We start from the raw sequence: 13,413 nt of genomic DNA on the forward strand, positions 1-13,413 counted from the left end.
TGTGTCGGGGGGCTAGGGTCAGTCTGTCTCATCTGGAGTATTTCTCTTGTCTTTTCCAGTGTCCTGTGTGAATTTAAATATGCTCTCTCTAATTCTCTCTTTTTCTTTCTTTCTTTCTCTCTCTCGGAGGACCTGAGCCCTAGGACCATGCCTCAGGACTACCTGGCTTGATGACTCCTTGCTGTCCCCAGTTCACCTGGCCGTGTTGCTGCTCCAGTTCCAACTGTTCTGCCTGCAGCTATGGAACCCTGACCTGTTCACCGGACGTGCTACCTGTCCCAGACCTGTTGTCCCAGACCTGTTGTTCCAAACCTGCTGGAACCCTGACCTATTCACCGGACGTGCTACCTGTCCCAGACCTGCTGTTTTCAACTCTCTAGAGACAGCAGGAGCGGTAGAGATACTCTCAAAGATCGGCTATGAAAAAGCCAACTGACACTTACTCTTGTGTTACTGACTTGTTGCACCCACGACAACTACTATGATTATTATTATTTGACAATGCTGGTCATTTATGAACATTTGAACATCAAGGCCATGTGCTGTTATAATCTCCACCCGGCACAGCCAGAAGAGGACTGGCCACCCCTCATAGCCTGGTTCCTCTCTAGGTTTCTTCCTAGGTTTTGGCCTTTCTAGGGAGTTTTTCCTAGCCACCGTGCTTCTACACCTGCATTGCTTGCTGTTTGGGGTTTTAGGCTGGGTTTCTGTACAGCACTTTGTGATATCAGCTGATGTAAGAAGGGCTATATAAATACATTTGATTTGATTTGGTGGTCTGCTTAAAATGTTTTAGTATTACAGACTTGGACAGGGAGAGGTTGAAAATGTCAGTGAAGACATTGGTCAGTGCATGCTTGCAGTACATGTCCTGGTAATCCGTCTGGCCCTGCGGCCTTGTGAATGTTGACCTGTTTAAAGGTCTTACTCACATCAGCTGCGGCGATCGTGATCACACAGTTTTCCAGAACAGCTGGTGCTTTCATGCATGTTTCAGTGTTATTTGCCTCGAAGCTAGCATAGAAGTAGTTTAGCTCGTCTGGTAGGCTCGTGTCACTGGGCAGCTCTCAGCTGAGCTTCCCTTTGTAGTCCGTAATGGTTTGCAAGCCCTGCCACATACGACGAGCGTCAGAGCCGGTGTAGTACGATTCGATCTTAATCCTGTATTGACGCTTTGCCTGTTTGATGGTTCGTCAGAGGGCATAACGGGATTTCTTATAAGCATCCGGGTTAGAGTCCCGCTCCTTGAAAGCGACAGCTCCAGCCTTTAGCTCGATGCGGATGTTGCCTGTAATCCATGGCTTCTGGTTGGGGTATGTATGTATGTCACTGTGGTGACGACGTCATCGATGCACTTATTGATGAAGCCAATAACTGATGTGGTGTACTCCTCAATGTCATCGGAGAAATCCCGGAACATATTCCAGTCTGTGCTAGCAAAACAGTCCTGTAGCGTAGCATCTGCTTCATCTGACCACTATTTTATTGATCTAGTCACTGGTACTTCCTGCTTTCATTTTTGCTCGTAAGCAGGAATCAGGAGGATATAATTATGGTCAGATTTGCTAAATGGAGGGCGAGGGGAGCTTTGTATGCGTCTCTGTGTGTGGAGTAAAGGTGGTCCAGAGTTTTCTTTCCTCTGGTTGCACATTTAAACCTCTCTGGGCTAGGCGGGACGAATTCGTCCCACCTACGTAACAGCCACTTGCAGCCTGTGGCGCGATTTTCAAAACCTTAAAAATACTATTACTTCAATTTCTCAAACATATGACTATTTTACAGCTATTTAAAGACAAGACTCTCGTTAATCTAACCACACTGTCCGATTTCAAAAAGGCTTTACAACGAAAGCAAAACATTAGATTATGTCAGCAGAGTACCAAGCCAGAAATAATCAGACACCCATTTTTCAAGCCAGCATATAATGTCACCAAAACCCAGAAGACAGCTAAATGCAGCACTCACCTTTGATGATCTTCATCAGATGACAACCCTAGGACATTATGTTATACAATACATGCATGTTTTGTTCAATCAAGTTCATATTTATATCAAAAACCAGCTTTTTACATTAGCATGTGACGTTCAGAACTAGCATACCCCCCGCAAACTTCCGGGGAATTCGCTAACATTTTACTAAATTACTCACGATAAACGTTCACAAAAAGCATAACAATTATTTTAAGAATTATAGATACAGACCTCCTCTATGCACTCGATATGTCCGATTTTAAAATAGCTTTTGGTGAAAGCACATTTTGCAATATTCTAAGTACATAGCCCAGGCATCACGGGCTCGCTATTTAGACACCCGGCAAGTTTAGCACTCACCATAATCATATTTACTATTATAAAAGTTTGATTACCTTTTGTTGTCTTCGTCAGAATGCACTCCCAGGACGTCTACTTCAATAACAAATGTTGGTTTGGTCCAAAATAATCCATCGTTATATCCGAATAGCGGCGTTTTGTTCGTGCGTTCCAGACACTATCCGAAATGGTAAAGAAGTGTCGCGCGCATGGCGCAATTCGTGACAATAAAATTCTAAATATTCCATTACCGTACTTCGAAGCATGTCAACTGCTGTTTAAAATCAATTTTTACGCCATTTTTCTCGTAGAAAAGCGATAATATTCCGACAGGGAATCTCCTTTTCGGCAAACAAAGGAAAAAATCACAAAGGCGGGGGCGGTCGGGTCACGCGCATAAGCCCAGAGTCCCTTGATCGGCCACTTGAGAAAGGCGATAATGTGTTTCAGCCTGGGGCTGGAATGACGACACTCTGTTTTTTCCCGGGCTCGACCGCCGAGCGCCGCCCGAGCAGGCAGGGGAGCCACCTTCGGTGGGATTCGTGACAACGACTCCGTGAAGAATAAGATATTACAGTTTTGAATGTCCGTTAGCAGTTTAATCTTCTGCGTAGGTCATCTATTTTATTGTCCAAAGATTGCACAATTGCTAGCAGAATGGAAGGAATTGGGGGTTTATTCGATCGCCTATGAATTCTCAGAAGGCAGCCCGCCCTCTGGACCCTTTTTCGCCGCTTCCCCTTCACGCAAATCACGGGGATCTGGGCCTGTTCCCGAGAAACAGTACATCGTTTGCGTCGGGCTCGTCAGACTCGTTAAAGGAAAAAAAGTATTCTGCCAGTCCGTGGTGAGTAATCGCAGTCCTGATGTCCAGAAGTTATTTTCAGTCATAAGAGACGGTAGCGGCAACATTATGTACAAAATAAGTAAAAAAATAAGTTACAAACAACGCAAATAAACAAACAAAAAACACAGTCAGTTGGGGGCACGTAAAACGCCTGCCTTCTTCTCCGGCGCCACTTGTAGGAGTATTTTGACATGGGAAAATAATACAGTATTAATATTCACATTGAATAATACATTAAAACATCTTATCAACAATTTATTACTTTCATTTAAACATCTTCACAATGACACAATAAATAGTCTGCTCTAATACCTACCTCTGAAACAATCTACTCAGTGATGTTTTAAAGGCTGAGGGAGGGATGCAGAGAGGGAAAGACCCAGATATACAGTGCCTTCGGAAAGTATTCAGACCCTTTGACTTTTTCCACATTTTGTTACATTACAGCCTTATTCTTTGTGTACCCCCTTTTTCTCCCCAATTTCGATATTGTCTCATCGCTGCAACTTCCCAACAGCCTCGGTGTCACGGTCGTCGTAAGGAGTGGACCAAAATGCAGCGGGTAAAGTGCTCATCTTCTTATTTATTAAAGGAAAAAACACTTAAACAAAACAAACGACGAAAACAGTCCAATAAGGTGCACAGAATATACTGGAAACAACCACCCACAAACACAAGTGAAAAACAAACACACTTAAATATGGCCTCCAATTAGAGACAACGACAACCAGCTGCCTCTAATTGGAGGTCATTGAAGAACACAACATAGAAATAGAAAACTAGAATAAACATAGAAATAGAAAATATAGAACATAAATCAAGAACCCCAAAACACACAAAACAAACACCCAAACTACAATAACAACTAACCCCTTTTACTGGTCAGGACGTGACACTCGGGAGGTGAAGGTCGAGTATTTCGTCCTTCGAAACATGCCCCGCCAAGCCGCACTTCTTAAAATCCACCCACTTAACCCTGAAGCACCAATGTGTCAGAGGAAACACTGTCCAACTGACGACTGAGGTCAGCCTGCAGGCACCCGGCCCGCCACAAGAAGTCGCTAGACCTCCCCCGGCTAAACCCTTCCCTAACCCAGACGACACTGGGCCAATTGTGCACCGCCCTAGGGGACTCCCGATCACAGCCAGTTGTGATACAACCTGGGATTGAACCCAGGTCTGTAGTGACACCTCTAGCACTGTGATGCACTCGGGAGCCCAAACTAAGAGCATTTATTTGGTAAAAATCATTACAGACATATTCTAAAAGGGATTAAATAAAACTTTTTCCTCAGCAATCTACACACAATACCCCATAATGACAAAGCGAAAACAGGTTTTCCAAATATTTGCAAATTTATACAAAATAAAAAACTGAATTACCTTATTTACAGAAGTATTCAGACCCTTTGCTATGAGACTCAAAATTGAGCTCAGCTGCATCCTGTTTCCATTGATCATCCTTAAGATGTTTCTACAATTTGATTGGAGTCCACCTGTGGTAAATTCAATTGATTGGACATGCTTTGTAAAGGCACACACCTGTCTATATAAGGTCCCACAGTTGACAGTGCATGTCAGAGCAAAAACCAAGCCATGATGTCAAAGGAATTGTCCGTAGAGCTCCGAGACAGGATTGTGTCGGGGCACAGATCTGGGGGGGAAGGGTACGAAAAAATGTCTGCAGTATTGAAGGTCCCCAAGAACACAGTGGCCTCCATCATTCTTAAATGGAAGAAGTTTGTAACCACCAAAACTCTTACGAGAGTTGGCCTCCCGGCCAAACTGAGCAATCGGGGAAAAGGGCATTGGTCAGGGAGGTGACCGCTGGTCACTCTGACGGAGCTCTAGAGTTCCTGTGTGGAGATGGGAGAAACTATCAGAAGTACAACCATCTCTGCAGCACTCCACTAATCAAGCCTTTATGGTAGAGTGGACAGACGGAAGCCACTACTCAGTAAAAAGCACATGACAGCCCGCTTGGAGTGCCAAAAGGCACCCAAAGACTCTCAGAGCATGAGAAACAAGATTCTCTGATCTGATGAAACCAAGATTGAACTCTTTGGCCTGAATGCCAAGCGTCACGTCTGGAGGAAACCTGGCACCATCCCTAAGGTGAAGCATGGCGGTGGCAGCATCATGCTGTGGGGATGTTTTTCAGCGGCAGGGACTGGGAGTCCAGTCAGGACCAAGAGAAAGATGAATGGAGCAAAGTACAGAGAAATCCTTGATGAAAACCAGCTGGAGAGTGCTGAGGACCTGACTGGGGCGAAGGTTCACCTTCCAACAGGACAACTACCCTACGCTCACAGCCAAGACAACACAGGAGTGGCTACGGGACAAGTCTCTGAATGTCCTTGAGTGGCTCAGCCAGAGCCCGGACTTGAACCTGATCGAACATCTCTGGAGAGACCTGAAAATAGCTGTGCAGCGATGCTCCCCATCCAACCTCACAGAGTTTGAGAGGATCTGCTGAGAATATTGGGAGAAACTCCCCAAATACAGGTGTGCCAAGCTTGTGGCGTCATACCCAAGAAGACTCGAGACTGTAATTGCTACCAAAGGTGCTTCAACAAGGTACTGAGTAAAGGGTCTGAATACTTATGTATATGTCATATTTCATATTTTATTTTTAATAAATTAGTTTAAAAAAATGCTTTGTCATTATGGGGTATTGTGTGTAGATTGATGAAGGAAAATAATAATTTAATCCATTTTAGAATAAGGTTGTAACGTAACAAAATGTGGAACAAGTCAAGGGGTTAAAGTTGTGGTATTCCCAAATGACACCCTATTCCCTATAGTGCGCTATACTTTTGACAAGAGAGAATAGGCTGCCATTTGAGGTGTAACCATATTTAGATGGCTGAGGGAGGGGATACAGTTGTTGGGAAAGACTATTAAATGCCTAGGCTTTCAACCTTTCCATATGTATATTTTATTTTTCAAACATTGATGATGTATTTGTGTACTCAGGAATGCTCAACCATTTACCAACGATATTGGACACTATAACAAGCCTGAAGACGGTGACGCGTACCTGTAGCCTAGATTAATGCACAGTGATGACTTATTTATAACTGATTGATATTCGATAGGTAGCAGACATCGTTTATGATCAACATCCAATCGATAGTGAGTGTTTTATTCTTCTATAGGCCTAATTATCGCTTCGGTTTGTTAATATTGGAAGCGTCGTGCCGCTTCAGAGACAGCTCACTTGGCTAAAGTCAATCGTCTTGAGGAAACGTGCCTTCACTTGTTGCCGCTATAAAAACAGACCTTCATCGCTGTTCTCTCTCAACTGTTCACACGAGAAGCAGCTAGGCTACCTGGCTGTCTCAGTATGTTCTAGAACAGTCTTCAAGGATGTTCAAGATGAGACGGTGGACTTTACTTGTCGTGATTGCTCTTTGTGCGTCTCCGTTTCTTTTGGCTGGTAAGTAAAGGAGTAAAGTTTATTTTTTCTCATCCTTCCGCGGGCTTGGATTGAGATGGTACTCGCAAACTTTAGCGCGAGTCTGTCCACGTGCGGATGCAGGCATTGAGGATGTTGCTTTGAAATGTTTGTTGGCTATCTTGCATCTCTCCCATCTAAAAAAACGTTTTAGTGTCTGTCCAATAGATCATTTTAAAATGGCAATGTAATATTGGGTATTGTTTTGGCTAATCAGGCTGGTATCACAATCTGTGAAGATTAATTTAAATTGGAACTGTGAATTTTGTGTTAAATACAAATATATTTATCCCCCAAAATATATTCTCTCTCTCTCCGTCAGGTCCTTCCAGCTCTTCACTTCCAGTCTCAGAGACCCAGAGCCGCTGTGCTGGTCGGGCCTGTAACCCTCCCATGGGTAACCTCGCCTTGGGCCGAGGTCTACTCACCCAGTCTGTGTGTGGATCCAACTCCACTGAGCCCTACTGCTCCTACCAGCAGATGTTTAGTTCTACCCCTTCCTTCCACAGAGACACTTCCTGTCCAGCAACACCCAAATGCAGCAAGTGCAATGCAGCTCTCCCCCACCAGGCTCACCTGGCCTCTGCCATGACCGATTCCTCATTCCGATACCCAGATACCTGGTGGCAGTCTGCCGAAGGGGTGGAGACAGAAACCCTCCAACTAAACCTGGAGACAGAGTTCTACTTGACGCATCTGATCCTGGTGTTCCGCTCCCCCCGGCCCGCCGCCATGTTGCTGGAGCGTTCTCAGGACCACGGGAGGACCTGGAAGACCCTCAGGTACCGTCGAGGACCACTTTGGAAATGACTGTTTTAATTGATGTATTAACCTCTGGGGTCAAATACACATCTTAATGATGGATGTATTGTTTTCTACCCAGGTACTTTGCGAGGGACTGTGAGGACACCTTCGGCCTGGCAGAGGAGGCTCGTGTGAAGGAGGAAGGAGAGAGCGGGGCGACCTGCACCTCCAAATACTCAGGAGCGTTCCCATGTACCCGAGGAGAGGTTAGAGTTGTGTATTGTGAGGTCTCTGATTGCACTTACCTATCCTCTTCATACCTGCTGACACATAAGGCAGAGACCTATACCACTTCTGAGTGTCTAACGCCTGTTTTCAAGCTTAGCTTAAGTTCCTTGTGGCTACTAAGATTGTTGAGAGCCCAGACACACAACCTTTGGACACAGGTGAAGGCAACACCCAGCTGGACGTTGTGGTTGCAGGGAAGTTGGAGGACAGGACACAGGGGGTTGAATAGAACAGAGCTGAGACAGATTTCAAAGTGGCCCGTTCGAAACAACCTGTCAAACAATCTCAACGCTTCACAGCGGTAATGCATAACATCTATGGTATCTAACTGTTTGCTGTGGTGCTCAAATACATCATTGCTGTTGTGTGTGTGGGTGTGGGTGTGGGTGTGGGTGTGGGTGTGTGTGTGGGACAAGCGTTGAACAAACAGACTAAGCTGTGTGTTTAAAGTAAACAGATCTAAACTGAGGCTTTTCAGATCGTATTTCTCAGTTGCACAAAGCCTATGACGACATCCATGCATCAATAGAATATCAATGTTCACCTTATTCCTCTGATGTTGCTCCCTGAGGCCTTTTTAGACGTGCCGTATCATCGGACAGAGGAAAGTTTGAGCCAGAGAGCGACAGGCAGTTTATTCATGAGCATCATGATTTTCACTCCTCATCAGTCCTAGGGAGTCCCAGCAAAAAGAAGCGCTTTTTTTTTCACTACTTCAATGTATCTGCATGTCCAGCTGTAATATTTTGCCTCACAATTAAGTGTTTTACCATTTTATTTTCAGTGCAGCCAGGGCTACAAGTAGAACACAGAACTATTTGACATAAACAGTTGTATTCATGAGTTTTATTAACAAATGTCAATAATAGAAAAAGGTCTGCCAAGAAAAACCTGATCAAAATGAATGTATATGAATGCTGTAATAAGTACAGAAATGGTTTGCTCAGTGGGAAATGAATATCCAACTAGTCAGTGACAACTGTGTGGAGTTTGTGACAGCAATTATGTGAGCTTATTACAGTATTATAGACACTATGTCCTGGGATTTACTATGGTCTATGTAGAAGAACCCCTTACAGTATTATAGACACTATGACCTGGGATTTACTATGGTCTATGTAGAAGAACCCCTTACAGTATTATAGACACTATGTCCTGGGATTTACTATGGTCTATGTAGAAGAACCCCTTACAGTATTATAGACACTATGTCCTGGGATTTACTATGGTCTATGTAGAAGAACCCCTTACAGTATTATAGACACTATGTCCTGGGATTTACTATGATCTATGTAGAAGAACCCCTTACAGTATTATAGACACTATGTCCTGGGATTTACTATGATCTATGTAGAAGAACCCCTTACAGTATTATAGATACTATGTCCTGGGATTTACTATGGTCTATGTAGAAGAACCCCTTACAGTATTATAGACACTATGTCCTGGGATTTACTATGGTCTATGTAGAAGAACCCCTTACAGTATTATAGACACTATGTCCTGGGATTTACTATGTAGAAGAACCCCTTACAGTATTATAGACACTATGTCCTGGGATTTACTATGATCTATGTAGAATAACCCCTTACAGTATTATAGACACTATGTCCTGGGATTTACTATGTAGAAGAACCCCTTACAGTATTATAGACACTATGTCCTGGGATTTACTATGGTCTATGTAGAAGAACCCCTTACAGTATTATAGACACTATGACCTGGGATTTACTATGATCTATGTAGAAGAACCCCTTACAGTATTATAGACACTATGTCCTGGGATTTACTATGTAGAAGAACCCCTTACAGTATTATAGACACTGTGTCCTGGGATTTACTATGGTCTATGTAGAAGAACCCCTTACAGTATTATAGACACTATGACCTGGGATTTACTATGGTCTATGTAGAAGAACCCCTTACAGTATTATAGACACTATGTCCTGGGATTTACTATGTAGAAGAACCCCTTACAGTATTATAGACACTATGTCCTGGGATTTACTATGTAGAAGAACCCTTACAGTATTATAGACACTATGTCCTGGGATTTACTATGGTCTATGTAGAATAACCCCTTACAGTAGTATAGACAGTATGTCCTGGGATTTCCTATAGTCTATGTAGAATAACCCCTTACAGTATTATAGACATTATGTCCTGGGATTTCCTATAGTCTATGTAGAAGAACCCCTTACAGTATTATAGACACTATGTCCTGGGATTTACTATGATCTATGTAGAAGAACCCCTTACAGTATTATAGACACAATGTCCTGGGATTTACTATGGTCTATGTAGAATAACCCCTTACAGTAGTATAGACAGTATGTCCTGGGATTTACTATAGTCTATGTAGAAGAACCCCTTACAGTATTATAGACACTATGTCCTGGGATTTACTATGATCTATGTAGAATAACCCCTTACAGTATTATAGACACTATGTCCTGGGATTTACTATGATCTATGTAGAAGAACCCCTTACAGTATTATAGATACTATGTCCTGGGATTTACTATGGTCTATGTAGAAGAACCCCTTACAGTATTATAGACACTATGTCCTGGGATTTCCTATGATCTTCTATGTAGAAGAACCCCTTACAGTATTATAGACACTATGTCCTGGGATTTACTATGGTCTTCTATGTAGAAGAACCCCTTACAGTATTATAGACACTATGACCTGGGATTTCCTATGGTCTATGTAGAAGGACCCCTTACAGTATTATAGACACTATGACCTGGGATTTACTATGGTCTTCTATGTAGAAGAACCCCTTACAGTATTATAGACACTATGACCTGGGATTTCCTATGGTCTATGTAGAAGAACCCCTTACAGTATTATAGACACTATGACCTGGGATTTACTATGGTCTTCTATGTAGAAGAACCCCTTACAGTATTATAGACACTATGACCTGGGATTTCCTATGGTCTATGTAGAAGGACCCCTTACAGTATTATAGACACTATGTCCTGGGATTTCCTATAGTCTATGTAGAATAACCCCTTACAGTATTATAGATACTATGTCCTGGGATTTCCTATGGTCTATGTAGAAGAACCCCTTACAGTATTATAGACACTATGTCCTGGGATTTACTATGATCTATGTAGAATAACCCCTTACAGTATTATAGACACTATGTCCTGGGATTTACTATGTAGAATAACCCCTTACAGTATTATAGACACTATGTCCTGGGATTTACTATGGTCTATGTAGAAGAACTCCTTACAGTATTATAGACACTATGTCCTGGGATTTACTATAGTCTATGTAGAATAACCCCTTACAGTATTATAGACACTATGTCCTGGGATTTCCTATGTTCTTCTGTTGAAGAACCCCTTACAGTATTAAAGTGAGGGAAAAAAGTATTTGATCCCCTGCTGATTTTGTACGTTTGCCCACTGACAAAGAAATGATCAGTCTATAATTTTAATGGTAGGTTTATTTGAGCAGTGAGAGACAGAATAAGAACAAAAAAATCCAGAAAAATGCATGTCAAAAATGTTATAAATTGATTTGCATTTTAATGAGGGAAATAAGTATTTGACCCCTCTGCAAAACATGACTTAGTACTTGGTGGCAAAACCCTTGTTGGCAATCACAGAGGTCAGACGTTTCTTGTAGTTGGTCACCAGGTTTGCACACATCTCAAGAGAGATTTTGTCCCACTCCTCTTTGCAGATCTTCTCCAAGTCATTAAGGTTTCGAGGCTGACGTTTGGCAACTCGAACCTTCAGCTCCCTCCACAGATTTTCTATGGGATTAAGGTCTGGAGACTGGCTAGGCCACTCCAGGACCTTAATGTGCTTCTTCTTGAGCCACTCCTTTGTTGCCTTGGCCGTGTGTTTTGGGTCATTGTCATGCTGGAATACCCATCCACGACCCATTTTCAATGCCCTGGCTGAGGGAAGGAGGTTCTCACCCAAGATTTGACGGCACATTGCCCCCCGTCCATCGTCCCTTTGATGCGGTGAAGTTGTCCTGTCCCGTTAGCAGAAAAACACCCCGAAAGCATAATGTTTCCACCTCCATGTTTGACGGTGGGGATGGTGTTCTTGGGGTCATAGGCAGCATTCCTCCTCCTCCAAACACGGTGAGTTGAGTTGATGCCAAAGAGCTCCATTTTGGTCTCATCTGACCACAACACTTTCACCCAGTTGTCCTCTGAATCATTCAGATGTTCATTGGCAAACTTCAGACGGGCATGTATATGTGCTTTCTAGAGCAGGGGGACCTTGCGGGCGCTGCAGGATTTCAGTCCTTCATGGCGTAGTGTGTTACCAATTGTTTTCTTGATGACTATGGTCTCAGCAGCCTTGAGATCATTGATAAGATCCTCCCGTGTAGTTCTGGGCTGATTCCTCACCGTTCTCATGATCATTGCAACTGCACGAGTTGAGATCTTGCATGGAGCCCCAGGCCGAGGGAGATTGACAGTTTTTTTGTGTTTCTTCCATTTGCGAATAATTGCACCATCTGTTGTCACCTTCTCACCAAGCTGCTTGGCGATGGTCTTGTAGCCCATTCCAGCCTTGTGTAGGTCTACAATCTTGTCCCTGACATCCTTGGAGAGCTCTTTGGTCTTGGCCATGGTGGAGAGTTTGGAATCTGATTGATTGATTGCTTCTGTGGACAGGTGTCTTTTTTACAGGTAACAAGCTGAGATTAGGAGCACTCCCTTTAAGAGTGTGCTCCTAATCTCAGCTCGTTACCTGTATAAAAGACACCTGGGAGCCAGAAATCTTTCTGATTGAGAGGGGGTCAAATACTTATTTCCCTCATTAAACTGCTAATCAATTTATAACATTTTTGACATTCGTTTTTCTGGATTTTTTTGTTGTTATTCTGTCTCTCACTGTTCAAATAAACCTACCATTAAAATTATAGACTGATCATTTATTGTCAGTGGGCAAACATACAAAATCAGCAGGGGATCAAATACTTTTTTCCCTCACTGTATAGACACTATGTCCTGGGATTTAGTGTGGGCCTGTGAGTGTCATAGAGCAAAACAGATTACATGTGCACATTCATGGGGTCATAATAGTTTGTAGCTCAAACCATTCAGACTTTACATTACTTTCTATGAGAAGAACCGTTTTCACGATCCGCCCTTGTCTCACAAACACCGCTCTAGCTCAGCGGACGTTCATTTCACAAAAGTCTGTAGCTCAAACACACAATGTTTAAAAGGGGTTGGAAGCCCTAAATCATGTTGGCCTGATTGTGGGACTCAAATAGATGAGATGATAAGAGAAAAAGAGAGCGAGAGAAAGGTGGAGAGAGAGGGGAGAGAGAAAGGTAGAGAGAGAGATGGTAGAGAGAAAGGTAGAGAGAGAGATGGTAGAGAGAGAGGTGGTAGAGAGAGAGGAGAGAGAGAGAGACAGCGGAATGTATTTTGTAGCATTCCAATAGGGCTCTGGACCAAGTTAGGATGGGAGACGTTTAAATGTCATGAAAATGAAAAGGGTTTAACTGAACTCATCATAATTGTAGTGTATCTGCTGTGTGTTGGGCTGTGTCAGGTTATGCTGTGTATTAGGCAGTGTCAGGTTATGCTGTGTATTAGGCAGTGTCAGGTTATGCTGTGTATTAGGCTGTGTCAGGTTATGCTATGTATTAGGCAGTGTCAGGTTATGCTGTGTATTAGGCAGTGTCAGGTTATGCTGTGTATTAGGCTGTGGCAGGTTATGCTGTGTATTAGGCAGTGTCAGGTTATGCTGTGTATTAGGCTGTGTCAGGT

The 13,413-nt window shown here is 43.1% G+C and overlaps 1 protein-coding gene across 1 annotated transcript in view; it reads left to right on the top strand.

Annotated features, from left to right (window-relative positions):
* Nucleotides 1-6,037: 6,037 nt before the first annotated feature.
* Nucleotides 6,038-13,413, top strand: part of LOC106561694 (netrin-4) — a 50,432-nt gene continuing 43,056 nt past the window's right edge. Inside the window, exons 1-3 of the mRNA XM_045688490.1 lie at nucleotides 6,038-6,596; nucleotides 6,937-7,396; nucleotides 7,498-7,624. Of these exons, the coding sequence (XP_045544446.1) occupies nucleotides 6,527-6,596; nucleotides 6,937-7,396; nucleotides 7,498-7,624 (657 nt within the window). The 5' untranslated portion in view covers nucleotides 6,038-6,526. The remainder of the gene's footprint in view (nucleotides 6,597-6,936; nucleotides 7,397-7,497; nucleotides 7,625-13,413) is intronic.

Source organism: Salmo salar, chromosome ssa10 (genome assembly GCF_905237065.1).
Source record: "Salmo salar chromosome ssa10, Ssal_v3.1, whole genome shotgun sequence".
In the NCBI taxonomy this organism is placed as follows: Eukaryota; Metazoa; Chordata; class Actinopteri; order Salmoniformes; family Salmonidae; genus Salmo; species Salmo salar.